General features: G+C 40.2%; 1 protein-coding gene across 2 annotated transcripts; it reads right to left on the minus strand.

Moving 5' to 3' along the window:
• Nucleotides 1-10,173: 10,173 nt before the first annotated feature.
• ppp4r2b (protein phosphatase 4, regulatory subunit 2b) lies at nucleotides 10,174-18,343 on the minus strand. 2 transcript variants are annotated; one of them, XM_040002978.1, is made up of 9 exons: nucleotides 18,189-18,343; nucleotides 17,468-17,549; nucleotides 15,928-16,098; nucleotides 14,556-14,649; nucleotides 14,437-14,474; nucleotides 14,251-14,325; nucleotides 14,021-14,161; nucleotides 13,624-13,922; nucleotides 10,174-11,610 (listed from the first exon to the last, which is right to left on the minus strand). In XM_040002978.1, the coding sequence occupies exons 1-9, from the start codon at nucleotides 18,220-18,222 to the stop codon at nucleotides 11,240-11,242; spliced, it is 1,305 nt and encodes a 434-aa protein (XP_039858912.1). In that variant the 5' UTR covers nucleotides 18,223-18,343; the 3' UTR covers nucleotides 10,174-11,239. The 2 variants fall into 2 exon arrangements, with proteins under 2 accessions (XP_039858912.1, XP_039858913.1); XM_040002979.1 differs by lacking the exon at nucleotides 18,189-18,343 and adding an exon at nucleotides 17,635-18,142.
• Between the last annotated feature and the right edge of the window lie 2,406 nt (nucleotides 18,344-20,749).

The following is a 20,749-nucleotide window of genomic DNA, read 5'->3' on the forward strand; positions in this document are numbered from 1 at the left end:
TAAACAAGCAGCAACTGAAGGTGGCTACAGTAAAGCCTTAGCAGGTTATCTCAAGGGACGGAAACGGAGCATTTTGGGATGTCCATGGGTTCCAGACTCCAGGCATTCATCAGTGAAGACAAAGGAATTTCATCCAAGTCTGTACATATAAATTATGTTAGTTTAGTATAAAATCCTCAACAAATTCTTACTTTACTTGGTTAGCTGTAGGAAAACATTGTGGTTTGGGTTGAAATATGCTCCTTTCTCAGCACGAAGAGTGGATGTGGAAAGATTACACTAACCCAATGTGTTACCAAAAACAAATATATTAACAAGTGTTCATATGTAATGATTTAGGAGTGACAGATCCTCTTGCTATTACTTAAAGCCATAAATTTTACATGCTTGGAATGAAAACTAACTTACTCACACAGTAAGTCAAAGAGGCTGACGAGAATGGAAGGCAATATTTTGCAAAACCCTGGATTCTTATATAAAAATCCAGCAGCAAGACAGGGCTGTCAAGAGACTCGCAGAGAAACAGGAAAAGATAAAAAGTAAGTTGTATGGTTTGAGTCAAAGAGGGAAGGAAGAATATTTTGAAAGGTTCTTAATTAACTCTAAGAAACCTTCACCGGGGTTTGATACAGCTGCACCGTGGCACCATCACTGCCTGCTGCTCCTGCTTCTGTCTTCAAGTCATTTCTTTGCACTTTTGCTAAAAGGTCAGGACGGGCAATAAGGCAGCAAGTTCCCTGTCTGCTAAAGCCGGTGTGCCACCTAATCTTCTCTTTAATTAGACAGACGGCCGGCAGAAACAGGACTGACTTTCAGAAGTGACATCTACTATCAGGGGTTGCCAATGAACCTAGAAATATAATTTCTTCATTTAAGAAAAAATTCAGAACTTAGAATGAAACACTGTATTATAGATTTTGGCCAAATGAGAGCTTTATAATGTGAAATGTATCTTTGCTTTCCATCTAACAGCCTTTCCTCTTCTGTCCTTTGAATGAATACGAAATGTGGGCCAACTCTTTGAATACTAAAGACACATTAAATGCCTCTGAGTACGTTTTTGACCCTTGCGTGGTCTTGTTAGCTTCAAAGGCCCCTTTTCCTGTGTTTTGTTTATGGCCCGGCAGAGCCGTAACTCACTGCAGCCCGTCCTCCCACAGCCGCTAAACTATTCTCTCCGCACAGTTTCCTGGGTCAGATCGCATGAACCTCTGTGGCTCCTTTTTCTGCAGATTTATTGGTTGACAGCTAATTTATCCATTATACACATTCCAAATTATAGGCTTCGGTCAACAGGATGGCGGCAAAAGAGCAAGGATCAAGAGAAAGAACGGGAAAGACGAGCTGTCCACCACATTACCCACTGGATCCGAAGGACTCATCTCACCCCTGAGCAGGGCCTGATGTTTGCAGGCTCAGCCAGTGAGGTTTTGGCTTTGGAAGGAATCAGAGCTTTTGATCATTGCCTGAGTCATACTTGTTAGAGAATCTCTACTTGTGTTTTTCTTCTACCACCCACTAACATTACTGATATCATCTTCATGCACATTGTAGTAACAAATGCAAGATCATTCATCAGCAGCTCCGGGGTTCTTCATGACCCTGGAGTTTCTTCAGTGGTTCTTGATGTTATATGGGGGACAAGCGGGTATAATGTCCAGTGACTAAAGTGTTAATGCTCCCCACTCCATTCTAGATGTTCAAAAAACTTTGTGTGATAGTTAGGAAGTTAGGAATAGTTATATTTGCAATAGAGAAATGTTGACATTTTTGCCATTTTCGCCATCAGGTGGTGAACACCTGATTAGCCCTGAATGATAAGAAAAAAAGGAAGAACGTGCAAATTAGTGAGGTTTAGAGATGCCAGTAAGTGTATTTTTTTTTTACTTGACCTAGCTAATTAGGCTCAGTTCCACCTCCCTGCAGTTCTGTACTTGACACCGAGGCTTTAAAGTTTCATCTAACCCTAATAAACCCAAAAAACCAACTAAAAGCATTTATCAAAAGTCAGCAAACTCTTTTTCATTTTTGTCAATTTTCCTTAAAACCAAATTTAATTTAAACAGCTATTCTTGAGCGCTATAAAGCTTCAGATACGACCCTCCTAAAATTCTACAAAGAACTAACATTCTTTGCAGTGCTATGGCCCCTGAAATAGAAATTAGCAAATCTGATTCATGAAGCTAGCTAAGCTAACAGCTATTCATGAAGCTAGCTAAGCTAGCTGCCCTCATATTACTCCTGGGTCGAGCAGTTTGATGCAGGTTACAGGTGGAGGTTTGTCTAAACGTTTGTCCCTGTACAAACTATTGCTCAGCAGGGTAGGTATCGATGTGTAACCAGTTCACTGTCTATTGTACTAAAAAGTAGAAAAGTAGACCCCCAATACTCCAGTGTCACAGTCTTGCCACTGTAGTCTGTAGAGGCTGTTAGCAAGCCTTTAGGATTTCAGTCTTGTTATGTCAAATAACATTGTTTGATCAGGTCAGTTCAGAAAGTGCACTTTGAAGGAGTCCACAGATACAGTAACTTTGTCTTGCCAAAAGACAATTTAGTCACAAGTACCGTACAGCTTTGAAAAAACAAAGCCTTAAATATTCAACTCAACTCAACTCAAATATTCCAAACTCCCAAAATGATTGATGAAATAATGATGGAATTAAAATCCACCCCACTCTCCATCGTTAAACACTGTTGTTTTTGTTCTCTTAGGAACTATGCTAGCATTTGGCTTTGATTCTGCACATCTGCGAGCTAAACCAACAGCGCCACTGTACTAAATGAAATGGCGGGAAAAAATAAAATTAATCTGTTCTTCATTTTCAAAGCATTTCCCCTCCCACATTAAGAAGCACTGCAGTAAAACAAGTAAGAATTTCAGCATGGTACGAGTGGTTATTGAGAGACGAGACATCACTTTAAATTCAGACTGTTGAGTTTACATTTTAAATTCAACCTCAAACAGAAAATAAGCTAAAAAGAGAAAACTGTGTGTGTGTGTGTGTGTGTGTGTGTGTGGTTTGCTTATATAGGCCGTTAGCTTTTATTAATCTCCTCTGAGAGCATGAGGTAAACCTGAAGTTCACATCTTTAGAAAGGTTTGATTCTTTTAATATTTACACCCTCCATCTTGTGCATTCATTTATAATGTATATGCCATGTCTCAGTAATTCATGTCCCGTACACGTTAGAATGCAGCTCTCTAGACCTTTCCAGCAAGCTCAGTGAGTCCTGCCTGTTGATTTAAAATAGTGACAGGAGGTCTATTGTTGTGTTGAAAGCACGCTGCTTGTGGCACGGGATTTTTGTTTTTTTCTGGCCTCCCACAGCAGCAGTTTTCAGCCATGCATAGCATGTTCTCTCAAGCTACATTTCAACTTTATGTTCTTCCAGCTGAAGCTTAAATCAATAAAGCTTAAGTGGCCACAACAGAGGAGCTTGTGTTATTTAGCTGTTTTTGAAAGCTTCAGACAGAGAAATGCTGAATGTATTTAGTTTTCAGAGCTGAAGTGAAGCGCGCACTCAGTTTGTTGCTTATTTTTGCTTTTGGCCATTAGAATAATTACTATATGTCTGTTTTTTTTGCATGGACAGGTATCTCAGGCAGATCCTCTCCCATGTGCCTCTTCACTGTGGCCAAACAATCCATTATCATCATCATAAAGCATCCAGGCAACCTGCCTCCTCAGCCACAGGACGCACACATGCACAGACCCACTCAGAGGCAGTATCACCGCATACACACACACAATCGCTATAATTGCACCTTTATTAGTCTCCCATTCACACTTTTTACAACCCGGCGCAAAGAGCAGGTCGCATCTCTGGAAATGGCCTCTAAAAGCACGGGACTGTTATAAACAAGACCCTCCAGTGCCATTAGGCTGAGTGGCTCAGGGAAGCAGGCAGCCCTATGCTGCCAACATGGTGAGTAAAGTCAGTAAGTGTACTTCACAGGAGTGTCACATGCAGAAAGGCTATCAAGGAAACTTTTTTCTATTACACTGGATGGCCCGTGATGCTTTTTTAAGGTAAAGAACTGGATGTCAGCTGGTGGCATCTTAGCTGAAGTGCTACAGATTGGACTCAGAACCCATCAGGGTCATAAGAAAATCATAAAATTCTATCTATGTCCATCTAACCAGGATGTAGCGCATCCTAGATGATGATTTTAATTGTGGGCAGACCTCCACTTCTATAAACATGCATATAAGACATGAGTGCCCCGTAGCAAATATGGTGGCTGCACGGAAGCACATTATAGATTTGTAGTTATGGCGCTAACAAAATACAGTCTGGTTGCAAGTGAAGGAAAACTTTGAAAACATCCACTCTGAATGAGGAAAAAACGTCATGCTGGATATATATACTGATATACAGACTAAGTAATGTGTTAGGAACAAACAAATAGAAAATAAAATGATCGACCTACAGAGGGCAGAATTCAAAGACATGTCAGTGGCCTTCACTTGTAAAACCACTCCTGTTTTGGGGGTTGCCCCCTCTATGTAGACTTCTCATGAGCTTGCAGTGTACGACCAACGTTTTTCCCATGAAAGGTTTACCATCCATACATCACACCATGTTTCTGTCTTTTTGTGGGGTTGTGCCACTCCAGGGCCCCCTTTAGTTAAACAAGTGGCCCAAGTTTTCTTCAACAAATTGTTTTCAGTTTTGTTTCTATGACTTTTTGCCAGTAACACCCCATGTGACCTTACTCTGCAGTGCCTCTCTGGACTGCTTATCAAATATTGTAGAACAGCGGTCCCCAACCTTTTTTGCGCCACGGACCGGTTTATGCCCGACAATATTTTCACGGACCGGCCTTTAAGGTGTCGCGGATAAATACAACAAAATAAAACTAGTACTGATACCAAAAAAAAGAAAATTTATTCATAACACACGTGAAAAGACCCAGGAAAACCGAGTAAACGATAAAAACGATAACAAAATAACGCTGAAAACCGATAAAAACCCTGAAAACTATACATTTCACACCTGAGCCTCAACTCTCGCGGCCCGGTACCAAACGACTCACGGACCAGTACCGGTCCGAGGCCCGGGGGTTGGGGACCGCTGTTGTAGAAGACAGCTCAGGTCGTCAGGCACAGGCCTTCAGGCTGTTTCAAGTGTTACATAAAAGATTTGCGAAGCTGCATCCCGTGGTTGCTCATTTACTATTTTCTCAATATTGCAGTGTCTATGGGACTAAGACGCACAGCTTTCAAACATAAGGTTAAGCGCTTCAGTACGAGTCAAATCGACAATCTCTTTTTTAACACTGACCTGATTTTCCCCAGCCAGGCTCACTGCCAGCATTTTATTACCAGCCATAAATGTCACCACTTCACATAATGTGTAATGTCCTACAATTTCCTGCCTTGGCGTTCTTGACAGGACTTGAAGCCGATCAGAAGGATGACGCTGAAAGGCGCTGACACAAATAGACTGGCTAGATCAAAGCATTAACCCCATATACTGTCTCTTTGTGATGATGCCATTCTGACAGCAAAGTGGAAATTCAAACAGCAGCCACCTGAGGATGGTGCCCTCAGAGTGCGCCGCCTCCACGAGGAGTTGCATAAAACTCCACTCCGCAAAAACCCCCAGCCTGGGCATCAATCCCTACCTTTTTCAGCACACCCATTCAGGACATTACATAGTATTTCTCAGTGTCCGCACTTTGCTAAGCGCTTCTTGTGAAGTCTGTCTGGAGGCCTCCTGTGGTTGAACCAAATCCATTTTTAGATACGCCTCGTGTTCTTGAAATACGGAGAGACTTTATGTTTTTTTTCCCCAGCGACTTGTCTAGTCTGCCAACACACTGAACAGAGTCCCACCCACTGCTGCTGCATGCCGTTTTGACAGAGGGGTTCAGAATGTTAAACCCTGCTGTGCATCAAATAATGCAACCTGACATTGACACCAACCTGCAGACCAGAAAATCTACACTAACTGTTTACAGAAAGTCAAAAAGACACCGAACTAGCTACAAGCAGCATATTCAAATAAAAAATTTGAATATGCTGCTATTAACACATGGGAGTTGATCTGATGCGGTTCTCAAACAGGCGTGATAAACGCATCGGTAGAAGGAGGCAGCAAACACGCTGTCTGGCTGTTAGACGGTGAAGAAAAAGACAGCTGTGTCATCTTCATTCACAAGCAATCGCAGACTGAGCACCCACAGAAAGAAAATTAGACGGGCGAGGGTTCATTGTGCGGACAGCGCTGGATGGAACTGAAAGGGGTCATGATGATTCAAGGCAGTGTATTAGGAGGCATACTGACTATGTCACCATGAGCAGCAGCAGCGAGAGGACGAGGGGGAGGAGGGGGAGAAAGAAAACCTGGGCTGCATTCTGATCTTAGAGGAGGATATAAGCATGTTTGGTCTGCCTGCGAAACTAAACAGTACCCTCTATTGGATGACACGGAGATTGCGTCTGCCGGTCTCTTACTGGTCAGGAAGGACGTAGTGATGCTGACACTGCTGCTGCTCCATCTGTGAACTTTCAATCCTATTGAGCCACTCGCATGCTCCAATCTGTTATAATGACTTTCAAAAGACTCGGTATATTTCTTCTTTTAATCCTGTCACTGTCGCTGACTGTATCCAACGCTGAACTCCTTCCACTTAACATGACGACTCAAGGGAACGATTATGATTTGACAAAAACTTCCAAAGACACCCCCAATCCCCAGTGGGGTGCAGAGTGGGTTGGATTTTAATTTCATAGTTATTTTACTGAGGAGTTTGATCAAAGGCTCCACTTTATTCGCTCCACCTATCACTCCAACCTCTACATAAACTCTTATAATTACTTGCTAAAAACAAGTCTGCCGGCAGTGAGACAATTTACACCATGCGAAGGGTTTCGAAATATATATTTTTTATCTGAAAGGTGTTTTCTTTTCTTTTATTCCAGCAGTTTAAATAATGCTAACACTAATGGTAATACTACTACTATTGTTGTTATTATGACTATTATTGCTGATTATGTGAGACAAAGTTTTTACAGGGGCTCTGTGATTCATATAAAATGAATCAATAGCCTGTAGAAGCACTAGTATTTGAGAGTAAGGGCTGGACTGCTATACCTTCATTCATCTTTTTTTGGCCTCACATTTGACTTGAATACTTTGTTATACAGAGGAGTTCTTGTTTGAGTTGATGACTGCAAGTCGCCCAAGTAAATGAACCCAAATCATCAGGCCTCCGCCACCGTGCAGGACAGTTGGTATGAGGTCTTTGTGTTGATATGCTTTTGGTTTATCCTAAATGTGATGCTGTTCATTATGACCAAACAGCTTCACTTCAGTCTCAACGGTCGGACAATATTGTTCCAGAGGTCTTGTGGCTTGTTCAGATGCAAGTTTGCAAGCTTAAACCATGCGACCAAATTCTCTGGAGAGAAGACGCTTCCTGCTGGCAACCCTTGGCAGCCGTACTTGTTTTGTATTTTTCTGTACTGTCATGAAATTTAACATGGTAACTGATTCCTTTAATATCTGAGCTCAAGGGCAGGTTGCCATTTGGGGTGAGCAAAGTTCAAGTATTTTATTAGTGTGTTGCTTAACATTAATTACCAGATAAATACTGATGCAATTTGCTAATACCAGCATTTGCTAACAATAAAAGGCTCCAGTCTCACTTTTAGCTCCAAAACTCATAACGGCAGATCTTAAAATGCTGACATTGATGTTTCAAACTGTCAACAACCAATGGGTTACATGACGGTGGTTATTCCAACATTTATATACAGTCTATGGGAATAACATATGCACTAAAGAGTAGTTATGAAAACCACAAAACCTATGAAAACTGCCATCTTCCTCTGTGGACAGCACCTGCCATTCATGAATCTCGGGTCAGATTAAAAATCATCTTGGGTCAAAGCTGTGTTTAATATCCCTCCGGATCTGGCATTTGTCTCCCTGGAGACTAGTCTTCAAAGCCCACCGTTTAATCAGAGCTGCACAGATTAATGCAGTCTGCTCTTTATTTCCTCTGTGAGCCTGGGTAAATTTCAGCAGTGAAGGCAGCGGCAAAAGATGATAATATGGACATACAGGCAGAAGCATCTCTTATGCTTATGGGTTTACCGAAGAAAGAGAGGTGAAAGGTCATCTTTATTTAAAAGTCAAAGGTTTACTCCTTTTTATATTTCCATTGTAGCCATAGGCCCAGAAATGCTTGTGAGCTTTAACAGAAAACATGTCTTTAATATCTCCAAAGTCAAACAGATCATGTTTTTTTCCTCTTTTATGTAAAATGAAAAATTCCATCCATTTTTTAACATCATTATCCAATTCAGCGTTACAGTGGGGGCAGGAGTCTGTCCCTGCTCTCACAGGGCAAAGAGGAAGGGTACACCTGTGAACAGAAAACATGATTCTTGTAATTGGCCTACGAGGAACCTAACAGAACTACAAACTACACTTCGTACACCATGTGCGCATGATGGCATCAAAGCTGGACATTAAAGTCGACCGCTGCACATGTGACGGAGGAATAAACCTAACAAAGCAACTGCTGGAGGAACAGAACAGCTGCATTTCATTACAGGCTGTTGTCATGCAGGCTACGTGGCACGTTTTACCTCGGCTCATAAAAGGACTAGAAGCTCTGTTAAAGTTCTTAGCACCAGCTGTTTTTCATGATCCCAGCATGTTATTGCATGTGCAGCCAGTGTTGAGGCTGAATTGCATCAGTCAACATGCAATACTGGGAACAGAGTTGTGTCACAATGCAGGGTAAACAACAATTTCGATTTTTTCTTCTCGTTTGTTCTGATGAATTTACATAAGTTATCATTACATTACTATCTTTAATACTAAGTAGTGCTGTGTAATACTTTAGCTAGTATTGATCTGATACAAAGTAAATACAGGGCCAGTATTGCAGCTTATGTAGGGGAGAGCAGTGTGTTGTGATTTATGAATTTGACTTTCCTCAATAATTAGTTAACGCAACAAAACACACCTTTCAGCTTTCCACATATTTTGAAAACTGGGTTCTGATCCAAAGCAGTTTGGATCATTGTGTTATTTAAATGTGATATAGGCTATAAATAAAATAAGAGGACAGAACGAAAGTATCGATCTGATACAAATACCACCGTTGGAATCAACTATCAACATCTGGACTGATCCACCTACCTTTAGTGTTAAAACTATGGTATGCCATTGTGTGTGTGATGCAGAATTAGAGTACAGCAGAACTTTGTATGGCTAGGAAAAACCAGGGTACGAAAATTATTTCCAAATCAGAAACTACTGTAAAACCAGGCATCCATGTGCATCACTCATTTTAGTTCGAGGGCCACACGTCTGATCAAGTGTTTTTATATTATGTATGAAATTTTTTTTTGATCTTAAGTATAAACACATTCTGAAAATTCAATTTGATTTATATATTGCCACATTTACAACAACAATTGTCTCAAGGCACTTTATATTGCAGGGAAAAGACCCTACAGCAGGGGTGGGGGAGCTCCAGGCCTCAAAGGCCGGTGTCCTGCAGGGTTTAGATCTCACCATGGATCAAGACACCGGAATCAGATGATTAGCTCATTACCAGGCTTCTGGTGAACTTCAAAACATGTTGAAGAGTTAATTTAGCCATTTAAATCAGCTGTGTTGGATCAGGGACATATCTAAAACCTGCAGGACACAGGCCCTTGAGGCCTGAGTTCCCCCACCCCTGACCTACAGTATTGGAAAGGAAAATCAGCAATCACATGACTAACACTTTGTGACAGTGGGAAGGAAAAACTCCCTTTTACTAGGAAGAAATGTCCAGTGAAACTAGGCTTGGAAAAAAAACACAAGTGGAAATGTGCCAGGATTTGCTTAACCAACTTATCACCAACACTCTGTGGCAATCTAAGCCATAGGTAGCAACTTCATTATTAAAAGGGCTGTAAAGCCGACAAGGATTCAGAAAGAAATAATATACGGACAGTGTCAAGTCCAAATATTACACAACCATTTAGTGGGCTGGACTTCCTGCTCATTCACAAATGAGCACGCACACACACCCCCAAACTGGACCCTGGAAAGAACTCGCCCCTAAACTAAAGCCATCAAATATATGCTTGTTGTTCACATCATCTACATATTCCTAAATAATTAATGTCCAACATGAATGGTTAAGTGAGCAAGACCACCAACCATAAAAATGTTAACATTTATTGCTGTTTCTGAATACCCCATTGAAAGCAAAAGCATTCAGAGTATACACAGAAATTGTACAATTAGATATGGTTTCACAAAGGCAGTGAACACATACTGTATTACAATCTACAAAAAAATCTACTTTACAGAAATTTAAAATTCTAAATATCAAAAAGTACAGCTGCAGAAACAAGTGTAGAACTGGAACCAGAAAACTGCTCTGGATATCGGTTGGTGAAACAACATGGTGACATCACAATACAAAGAAAGCATCTGATCTTTGTACTTACAGCTGGTATTTGGAAACTACAACTGGCAGACGAAACTAAACAAAAAACAAATATACGTCAAAATAACTCATCGAAATGATCATAAATTATGTTGGTTTTATGCATCCGAAATATCATTTTACAAAGGACGCCTCTACAAGGTAGACCGTCATAGTACTGTTCAGTAGGATTGGTAGTGTATCAATGTGGGGTGGGTTAAACAGGACACGGGGGGGGGGATCTCACATCTCTGGTGGAACACACGTTGGTTAGTTGGTTGCCATAGTTTAGGTCAGGAACAGATTTGCTGGTTTGTTTAGCTTACATGTGAAATTCTTAAATAATGAAGATCTGATGCAGCTCTGTTCTGACCCTGGCAGTGTGCTACACTACGGTTAAAGACTACCAATCCTGTAATAATGTCAAAATGGCTGGAGTGAGTGGCATTAAACAACCAGACCACCACAGAACTCAAACAACCCCAGAGAAAGACAAAAACAAAAACACAGCTGCAGAAACCAACCCCTTTTAGGGGAAACTTAAAAGCAAACTTAAAAACAGAAGAGAGGAAGATCAATAAAATATTCCAGTTAAAAAGAAGGAAAAGAAAAAATTTTTGGGATGCCCACATCAGTGCCAGGTAGCCATTTTGGAGGAGTGTCCACAGCGTAACGAGGCGTTCTTCTTGTGTTTGAGGTGCTGTCCTCGTTCCCAGTGACAGTCAAGCTGGAGTCAAGGACAAGCTGGTTTATGGTCACACATGGCTGCAAAGGGAGGGGGAGGCTCTCAGTCTAGTCCTGCTCCATAGGCTCCTCGGTGTTCCCAGTGTTTAAGATGGCACTTCCCATATCGCCCTCTGTAGGAGGTTCACTTGTACTGCTGGAGGGAGTGAGAGCTACATCTTCACTGGCCGCTTCTGCTCTCTCCTCTATGCTACAGCTGCTATCGCTGCTGCTACTGCTGCTGATGACTGGGTCACTGTTGCTCTCCTCACTGTCTCTGCTGGTCTCGGGGCTTTCCAGGTCACCTGTGGGTGCCTGCTGCTCTGTCTGATCCATGTCGCTGCCCTCGTCCTCCGAGCCACACGGCACTTCCCTCTCGGCCTGCTCGGCCTCCTGGCCCGAGTCTGCACATGCATCGGCCGCCGTGCTGCTAGTTGGTTCTGTAAAGAAAAGTGAAAAAGAGCAGAGGAAAAACTAAATCAAAAGTAGCTCCAGAGGGGGAGGGATGCACGCGATCCCAACATTACACTGGCGAGTACAGTATGAAGATATTTACAGAAAGAAAATTATATATTCTTGAGAATTCACTCTCACCTCCAATAATGCTTCTGCATTATAATAAATGAAATGTTACCTTTTGTATCAGTAAATGAACTCTTTATGTGGTTTACATCATTTAAAACTATCCTTTCGTGCCTACAAATAATTCCTTTTTACTTTACTTAACCATCTGTTCAGGTCTTGCTCTACGAGTACACATGCAGAGGTATTTGTAGGCCACTCTGGTCTAAACTACGTAATGTAAGAACCACAGCCACCACATTGTCATTGCAGTAAAAGGTACTGACAGCATCTTCAGGTATCAGCAGACCTGGCTTCTTAAACCTGGATTATATTGTGCTGAGAATACAGCTGGAGACCCAACGGCCAAGTAGTCATTCGTATTATACTCGTTTGATATCCGCTTGAAGTCCGATGCCTGGATTGTAATGCAAGTTCACCACAAACAAAAAAAAACAAAACAACAACAACAACAACAGGCACAGAGACGTCTGCATGAATCCTTTTGCTAACTGCGTAATGATGACATTTACACCAGTGGAACTCGCAGACTTGCGGGTGCAGAGTAATCCCTGCTTCATCGTTAACAAATCCAGCACCACTCGGCCCTCAGCTCGGCTGTCCCTCTCTTCTGCCAGCTGCCCAAATTACACACACTGTGCATCAAATTATATGGTATTAATAGGACATGGGGTCAGTTTTATTTTCAACGCTATTCCTTAGTTAACTAGTTAAACTACAGCTTACATCAATGTAGCGACAATTTGTGAAACTGGACTGGAAACTGGTTACAATCTATATCAATTCCTCAGTCATGATGTTGAATACTGGGCAGAAAAGCCACAGCGCACCCCCCCTCCAAAAAAAAAAAAAAAAAAGACTTTATAAAGACAGTTGTGTAGCCTGCTCTGATTATTTGGTCTGGGAGCATTTTTACCTTAATAAGACAAAGAACATTTTCACATCAGTAGTCTGGATGTAACTCACTCATTTAAATGACACAAAAAACAAACAAATTGTGAGGATATAGACATGGAGTAATTTCTAATATGCATCTTTGAACTTGCTTGGTTCACCAAGTTGTCACAAGTGAAGGTGCTGCTGAGAAGAACAGTGACAACATGAAATGCACAGTTGAAGGAGTGGGGGAAAAAAAACAGCGTATTTGCAACTTACCAAACAGTTTCCAAAAATGTTCAAACAGATGAATGACTAGTTAACTTCATAAATATTTCCCACAACCACAGCGCGGAAACAACAGCGGTTACTACTTTAACAGAGGAAGTTACATTGAACTGCATGCAGTCACACTTTACACAGAAAGTACTGCTTGAATTGTTCAACAACCAACAAGAGACACCAAAACATGTGTTTGTGAAAAGTACCCTTGAAAATCTAAAAGCCACAAGTTGTCCCTTTATTCAGATCACAGAAAAAGTACCAGATGTTCACACCTTACGTGTTATAGTTATATATGTCAGAGTTAAAGCCAACTCTGACTTTGATGTTTCATGTTGCAGTGTAAAGTCAGAGCAAGCATGTCATTTGTAAGAAAATGAGTAGTCTCGCTTTTCTTTTCTTTTAAACATAAAAACAATTACTTTTTAACCAAAATAGTGACAAGCTGTTTTGCCGTACCACGACTTGTTCTCCAGGTTCCCTATGGTAAAGTTCTGAAGCATGTTTTTGAACAAGGAAAACTATCACAAAGCATCTGAACTGTTTCTGTTTTTAAACAGCCAATACAGCCAGCACATTTGCACGATCGCTTGTATTTTTCATTATCTACGTTTGTAGAGTCAGCTCGACTTTGTAACCTCAAACTGCTCAGTACTAAATGTATTGCCTTAACGTCCACAACCAATGAACAAACAGCACTGAAGAACACCTACCTTGGTCTTCAGTGGCAGCAGCACTGCTAGGGGCTTCATCCTCCTTATATGCAACCTTTTCTTCTTCCTCTTCTTGGACCATGGCTTCTGCTTCTTTTGAGTGGCAGGTGACATCTGAAGGCCTCAATGCATCCACCCCATGCTCCTCCTCTTCATCCTCCTCCTCATCTTCTTCCTCTTCATCCTTGCTGAACTTAAGTCTCTTCACCTCTTGCTGTTCAGCTTCCATGTCCTCTTCTGTTTCATCGTGTTTGTTCTTTACCGAGCTTCCCGGGGATCCGCCTGATGCCGAAACCTCACTAACAATGAAATAAGAAACCAGAGATACACGTGAGACCAGCAGCTTTGATTGCGCTCGACAGGGTGTGCTCCTGGTGTGTTAAGAATTCGGACATACCTGGAATCTTTGTCGCCATCTGGGTCCGTGTCAGTGTCTTTGTTGTCTGTGCTGTCTGGCAGACCATTAGCTGTTAGTGAGCTGGCCAGAGAAACTTTCGGTCTGTTCAGTGGTCGTGGAGTTCCTGGACCATTCACTTTCCTATCACAAAAGCAAACCAAAACAAATAAATAAATGAAAATACGTATTTATTTTTTTAAATCAGGTCAATAATCTGTCCTCAACACAACCTCTCTGTAAACGCAGATGTGCTTCCAGGAGGCATTACTCCATTCATTCTATTCACAGCACTGCATCCATTTTTTCTGCAAAAGCATGAAAGAGAAAAAATATTAATGCATTATTAAAACCCTCTGCATGGACACTGAATGCAGATAAATATTCTATTAAACTCTAAACTTGAACACATCACTTACTCTGAGATTGGATGGACACAGCTTACCACCATTACGTTCTAGAGGGAAATAAAAATTTCTAAGTTAATCACAGACTTCAATTAGTTGAAAAATACCTAACTTTTCTGTTCACGTCTTACCTTCTCCACCCCCCGAAGAAACTTATCTGTTCCTGTATAGTTCCTCTTAGGTTCTGTAAGTAGCTCACACAGGCGCTGGATCGTGAACGGGATTCTACAAATGGAAGCAGAGCAACAGATTCACCATACAGTGACCAGGACAAGTGTCCTTCAGAAGGTCCATGAATCTATTTTATGTGGTTCGTAAGTGGGAAGTCACCAGTTATAAAAATCAACAGGGAAGGACAGATAATATTGAGAAACACTGTTCTGAGCTCTAATAGTCTCCCTTTAAGAAATGAGATTCAACTCTGTGTTGATTGATATACCCCCAAATCAGTCACCTCAAGGTGCTTCATACTGTAGAGCAGCGGTCCCCAACCCCCGGCCTTGGACCGGTACCGGTCCGTGAGTCGTTTGGTACCGGGCCGCGAGAGTTGAGGCTCAGGTGTGAAATGTATGGTTTTCAGGGTTTTTAAATCGGTTTTCAGCGTTATTTTGTTATCGTTTTTATCGTTAACTCGGTTTTCCTGGGTCCTTTCTCGTGTGTTATGAATAAATCTTTTTTTTTTTCGGTACCGGTACTAGTTTTATTTTGTTGCATTTATACGTCACCTTAAAGGAAAATATTGTCGGGCATAAACCGGTCCGTGGCGCAAAAAAGGTTGGGGACCGCTGCTGTAGAGTAAAGACCCTACACTAATACAGAGAAAACCCCAGCAATCAGGCAACCCCTTACGAGCAAGTTTTATGGCAACAGTGGGAAGGAAAAGCTCCCTTTAAACAGGAAGAAACCTGTGGCAGAACCAGGATAAGAGAGGGTCCAGTTGGGCAACCAGTTGAGGATGAGATGAAGAGAAACAAACTTAGTTGGGTACAACTCAGTTGAATCAGGTTTTGAACAATCTTTGTACTCTGCTAATTTAATCTAGTTTTACAGCATGGTTTTTCATCTAGAACTGGTCTTTTGTGGTCTAGATGGTGCTGAAGGGTTGGAGGTGGGCTAAATCCCAACTCTGAAAGTAGGTTATAAATAGTAGCATGGTTCCTTTAACTATAGGTTTAACAGCAAAATTGTGCAAATAACTGAACTAGTTGCTCAGTACACTCATTTATTTAAAGCTGCCAACCACAAATTAACTTGAAATGTATCTAAAATTGATGAATAAAAGTACTGTTGACACACATTATGCAAAATTCTGAAAGAAAGTGCAAACTAGCTGGCCTGAAAAGACTTGGGCAATAGGAAATGCTTTCACAACAAGCCAAAAAAAAAAAACACGAAAGAAAGAAAAAGTGTATATGTGCACATATAACACACAGGGTAACCTTGCTTGGCTTCTCTATTGATACCACTTCTGACTCACGTGTTCCACTTCAGCTCAGTACCCACCCATTGTATCCCTTCACAATCTTCAGAATTCTCTCTTTCATATCTTCAAATGGAACTGACTCCACATTGGGATTTGCAGGACCTCTTTGCTCAGGTGCTGAGGCTCTGAAGTCATCCATCACTTTCTCCAATTTAAACAGGAAGTAGTTCTTAAATTGAGACCATTGAACCCTAAAGGAAATACAGTGAATAATTAGAAACAGGTCAACACACTGGCAGAAGACATGTTAGAAGCTTAAAACAAGTCAAAGTTCAGCATTTCCATCACTGTGACAAATGGCACATAAATTAGAAACTGCAATGTTGTTAAAGTTAACAGACCTATGCTATATAAAAGAAATGGACCCTTCCACTGTATTTTTACAGTCTGAACTCTACCCCACACTTTTGTATTTTTGCGATTATCTAAGACCAGGTAATGTCAGATACCACAAATCATTTTGGAAATCAAATGCAATATAAAAAAAAAAAAAACGGTCAAATAAACAATTTTAAAAAATGTTTTTAAAAAAAATCTTTATTGATTATTATTATTGATTATTCTGTGAAAATAGTAATTTTATCATGGCCTTAAAAACATGTCACCCCTAGACTGAATATGTGTTTACGTGTGTAGTAAAATTTTACCAGGGTTAGGTCTAGCTGCAAAAAAATAAATAAATAAAAAATAAAAAAATGGCATTAGGCAAACACTGTGGTTGATGTTTATCTGTTGTGTTAAATCAGTATTGTACTAACCATAAATGTATGAAAGTTAGATACTCCAAAACATCTTTAGCTTGACACCAAAACTACAACCACACACACTGACTAGCTGCTTCAAATCCCTGCAGAGGGCCCTGGACATCTGACACCTCCATTTGAAAAAGCTCTTACAACACTTACAAAAAGAAAGCTAGTGGTCATTTTGTGTACACCTCTTGTCATTTGCCACCGTTTCCTCCTGCTGGCTTGAGGGGCTGCTGTCTGCACCAGCATGTGGAATTGTGGAATTTCTGGTAGCAGGTCAATGCTGACCCGCCACAAACAAACTCACTTCCCATCCCCAAAATACAGGTGAATGCCCATCATAGGTCTTTGTTAGTACCTTAAACTTTTCTTATTACAATATTTTAATAATTGTTCTGTTTACCATTTCCTTTTTAATCACCCAACCCCACGTGTTTATTTGGCCCATTTTCTTTAATCTTATGCCTTATGTAAGAATAACTCACTTAGATTTCAACAGTACTTACTACAGGATACTGCAGTAAGAAACCCTTATGATTTTAAATGATCCCATTATAAAAACACATGTTAACTAATATAACGGCAAATTGAAATTACTTATAGTCACGAAAGCTTTGAGCCACACATACTTTAGGCTGTTATCTCAAGTCCAAAAAGTCTATAAAATGTCATCATACAGGGCCTATTTAAAATGATAACACTTGTATTTGTATTTGTGTGTGTGTGTGTGTGTGTGTGTGTGTGTGTGTGTGTGTGTGAGTAAGAGAGAGAGCAAAGGGATAAAATAAATAGGTCTGTAGTTTTCACCTACATGGTATCGCCAGTTTTGGCGATATGGCATAGAAACTGTTCCAGTAGAGGAGATGGCTCCTTCTTTCCTTTCTTGTCGAAATCTGTTAAGATGAAAAATAAAATAAAAAACCCTGAGTGGCTTAACATGACCATTTAACTAGTGGAGGTGCACAGGCTTTGATTTACCTCAGCTTTCCCAACAGTTTTGATAACTCTGCCAATAAACCTGGATATTTTGTTTACTTTCAGTTATAATCTACTCTAGCCGACACATAAAAAGCTGGTAGCAGATCCCTGAGGAGTCACCCTGTCTCGTTAAAGTTATCTATTTACATAACCAGTGTTGCTAATTCGCTGGCTAGCCTAAGTTTAGCATGTTAAGTTAGCCAGAAGACCATAGCCGGCAAATAACTGTACAAAAAGCCGGTGACAGTCGTCATATACTTAATACATATCTGTGAGAATATGATCAGTTACTGAGGGCAAATACATAAGAACTTTACAGTAAATCCAAAGGAATAAGTTGTATTTTCTCGTCGTTCTTTCATGACTAAACCATTTCCGTGAAACCGCTTATAATGCTAGCCTTAGCTAACGCTAGCCTCGAGTATCAGCTAGCTAGCGCCATTAGCGTGAGAGATACAATCCGATCATTTGTTACAAAAGAGTAATCTGGGCCGGACACAAATATCGTGTGGTCTCGGCCGATGAAAGAACAAGAGGAATAAACTGAGTATAACCTCTGAGAGCTTCTTGAAGCGAATCAATTTCCATCACGTCGTTGCCCTCTGTCAGTCTTGTAGATGTAAAAAAGCAGACTGGCGGCTAGCTGCGGCTGCTAAGCTACAACCTCACAGACAGGCAAAGAGGAGGAAGCATTTTAATATGGCGCCGTGAGGTCACTGCCTGTTCGCTGAAACACACGGGGGGGGAGAGAAGCGCTCCACTTATGAATGGAGGTGGATTTACACAAACAGACGGAGAAAATGAGACAATGTTTTAAGGGGCGAAGTTCTTTTAACACAATATCGACTTAAAACAGAATTTATACCAAAACAAATTCATCTTAAACATAAAAAAGTATATCAGAAAAATGTGAACCAAACTAGTAATTTAAATGTATTTATCAGCACAAGTTTTGAATTTATGCTATCCAATACAATGCATGTGCATTTCTTTTTAAACGTGAAAAAAGGCATGGTTGGCTGAATGCCAATCTATTTGCGTTATGTAACATTATGATATACACATATAGACGTGGGAAATTCAAGCTCAGCTGTATAATTTTTTAATAACAAGTGAATCAGAATGATTTCTATAAAAGTACACTGAACATAAAAAGATGCTGCATGTGAAATATCAATACATTAAGATGCTATGCACAGATACAATCTGGGACTGAGAGGCACTCATCACCATTTGCATACAGAGAATATTTACAAAGATATTTTTCTGAATCATTAGTTATGGTACCTGACAATTTAAAATGTCTATTCTAAATATAGATTTTGTATCTTAAGTTAATTTTAGACTAAATCTAGGAGGGGTGTCAAATTTAGGTTTACCCACTGTGAAGCTGTGAACACATAAAGGACCAGATGTGTATATGTGAGTTTGACAGCTGACATTCTTTAATTAACACCATCCCTGCCAATGACAATATATTCCAGCAATATGTTTTGCATATTCTGGGAGGTCTTGGATGATTACTGATTCATAAGTCACTGGAAGGTTTGAAACAATACTCTGACTGAGAAAATGTCCATAATTTAAGAAATCCTTGATAATATTGTTTATTGTCTCATATATTCTCCCTACATCCAATTGGTCTATGCACACAATGGCCTCTGTAAATAATTTTCAACATATTGCTTACCATTATATGATTTATTCAAGAATACCAGTTACCATTTACAAAGTATGGGAGGTAAAGAAATATATCCTCATGTAAAAACAAAATAATCAATCTTTATTTCTTTACATATTTGTTAAGGGCCCAGACATGGCATCTCAAATCTTAAGAGAAACTGCCTTTTAAAAAGGAAAAGAAAAAAGATATTTCATCGTGTAGACGCTTGTTTACATATTCAATATAGCCTTTAAGTGTGAAAAAAGGCACATGATAAGCAACAAATCACAATCTACTTTTTTCAGGTTTCTGGAGCCCTGATAAGTGGGTTAAAAGGTCTCCGGGCCTTGAGTTTGACACACACGATAGAGAGTTAGGTGAGTGTTAGCTTCACTTTCAAATTGCTAAGATTGGGCTGTATTATCATATTTGGATCAAAATATACTGACATCAGATACTTACTGATCTTGTTGAAACAAATCTTCAGTAACCATTGTCTGTACTCTCTCTGTCACCATTTAAAGAATATAATTCATCCCCGTTTATTGTTTCAAACATATTAAAACACAATTGATTATTATGCCGTCATGGTGAAAACAAACAAACACACACAAAAAAGCAAAAACAAACATTTGTATTAGGACATAATTAAAACTATCTGGTCTTTAATAGGTCTTAAAATGAGATGAACAACAACACATGACATATTATTATACCGTGTTATTAACAAAAATAAGGCCAAAATGTAGAAGCACTGTATAAAAACTAAGGACACCCTTACTGCTTTCTAGTGGCCAGGTGCTGCTAATGAAATGCATTTGATCATTGATCATCAGCAACCAAGTTTTGGCAGTTTGCTGGTCTGAGATCAGCAATGTTCTTATAGTAGCAATTGGTGCTCTCCATCAGTCTTGGAAGGGGCCATTTACAAATAATTGTAAGAAAGATTATTTACCAGTGGAAAACATTCATTACAAATACCAGTCTTCCACTGAGTGCACATCCCAAATTCACCCCAAAACAGAATGTGCAATGCTTGGAGGAAGTTAAAAAAAACCAAGCTGTATCTCTACAGGCCTCAGTTAGCATGTTAAATACTAAAGCTCATTGCAGTACAATTAGAAAAAGACACTTGTTTAGTTTTTTTTCTAATTTTTCTGCAATGAGTTTGTTTGGAATGATTGGGAGGAGAAAGTCTCTTCTCCATAATAAAACCCCCAAAGGAAAAACAAGGCAGCACAGCTGATGTTTGGAAGATTGTATCTGAACAAACTATAAGACTTCTGGAACACTGTCTCTTAGACAGATGAGACCAAAGTGGAGATTTTTGACCACAAGGTACAGCAAACACCAAACAAAGCACCTAATACCAGCTCTCAAGCATGGTGTTGGAGGGGTGATGATTTGGGATTGTTTTGAAGTCCCAGTCACTGAGCAGACTGTTAACTCCTC

The sequence above is a fragment of the Simochromis diagramma genome, unplaced genomic scaffold, assembly GCF_900408965.1.
Source record: "Simochromis diagramma unplaced genomic scaffold, fSimDia1.1 OVJJ01000646.1, whole genome shotgun sequence".
Lineage (NCBI taxonomy): Eukaryota > Metazoa > Chordata > Actinopteri > Cichliformes > Cichlidae > Simochromis > Simochromis diagramma.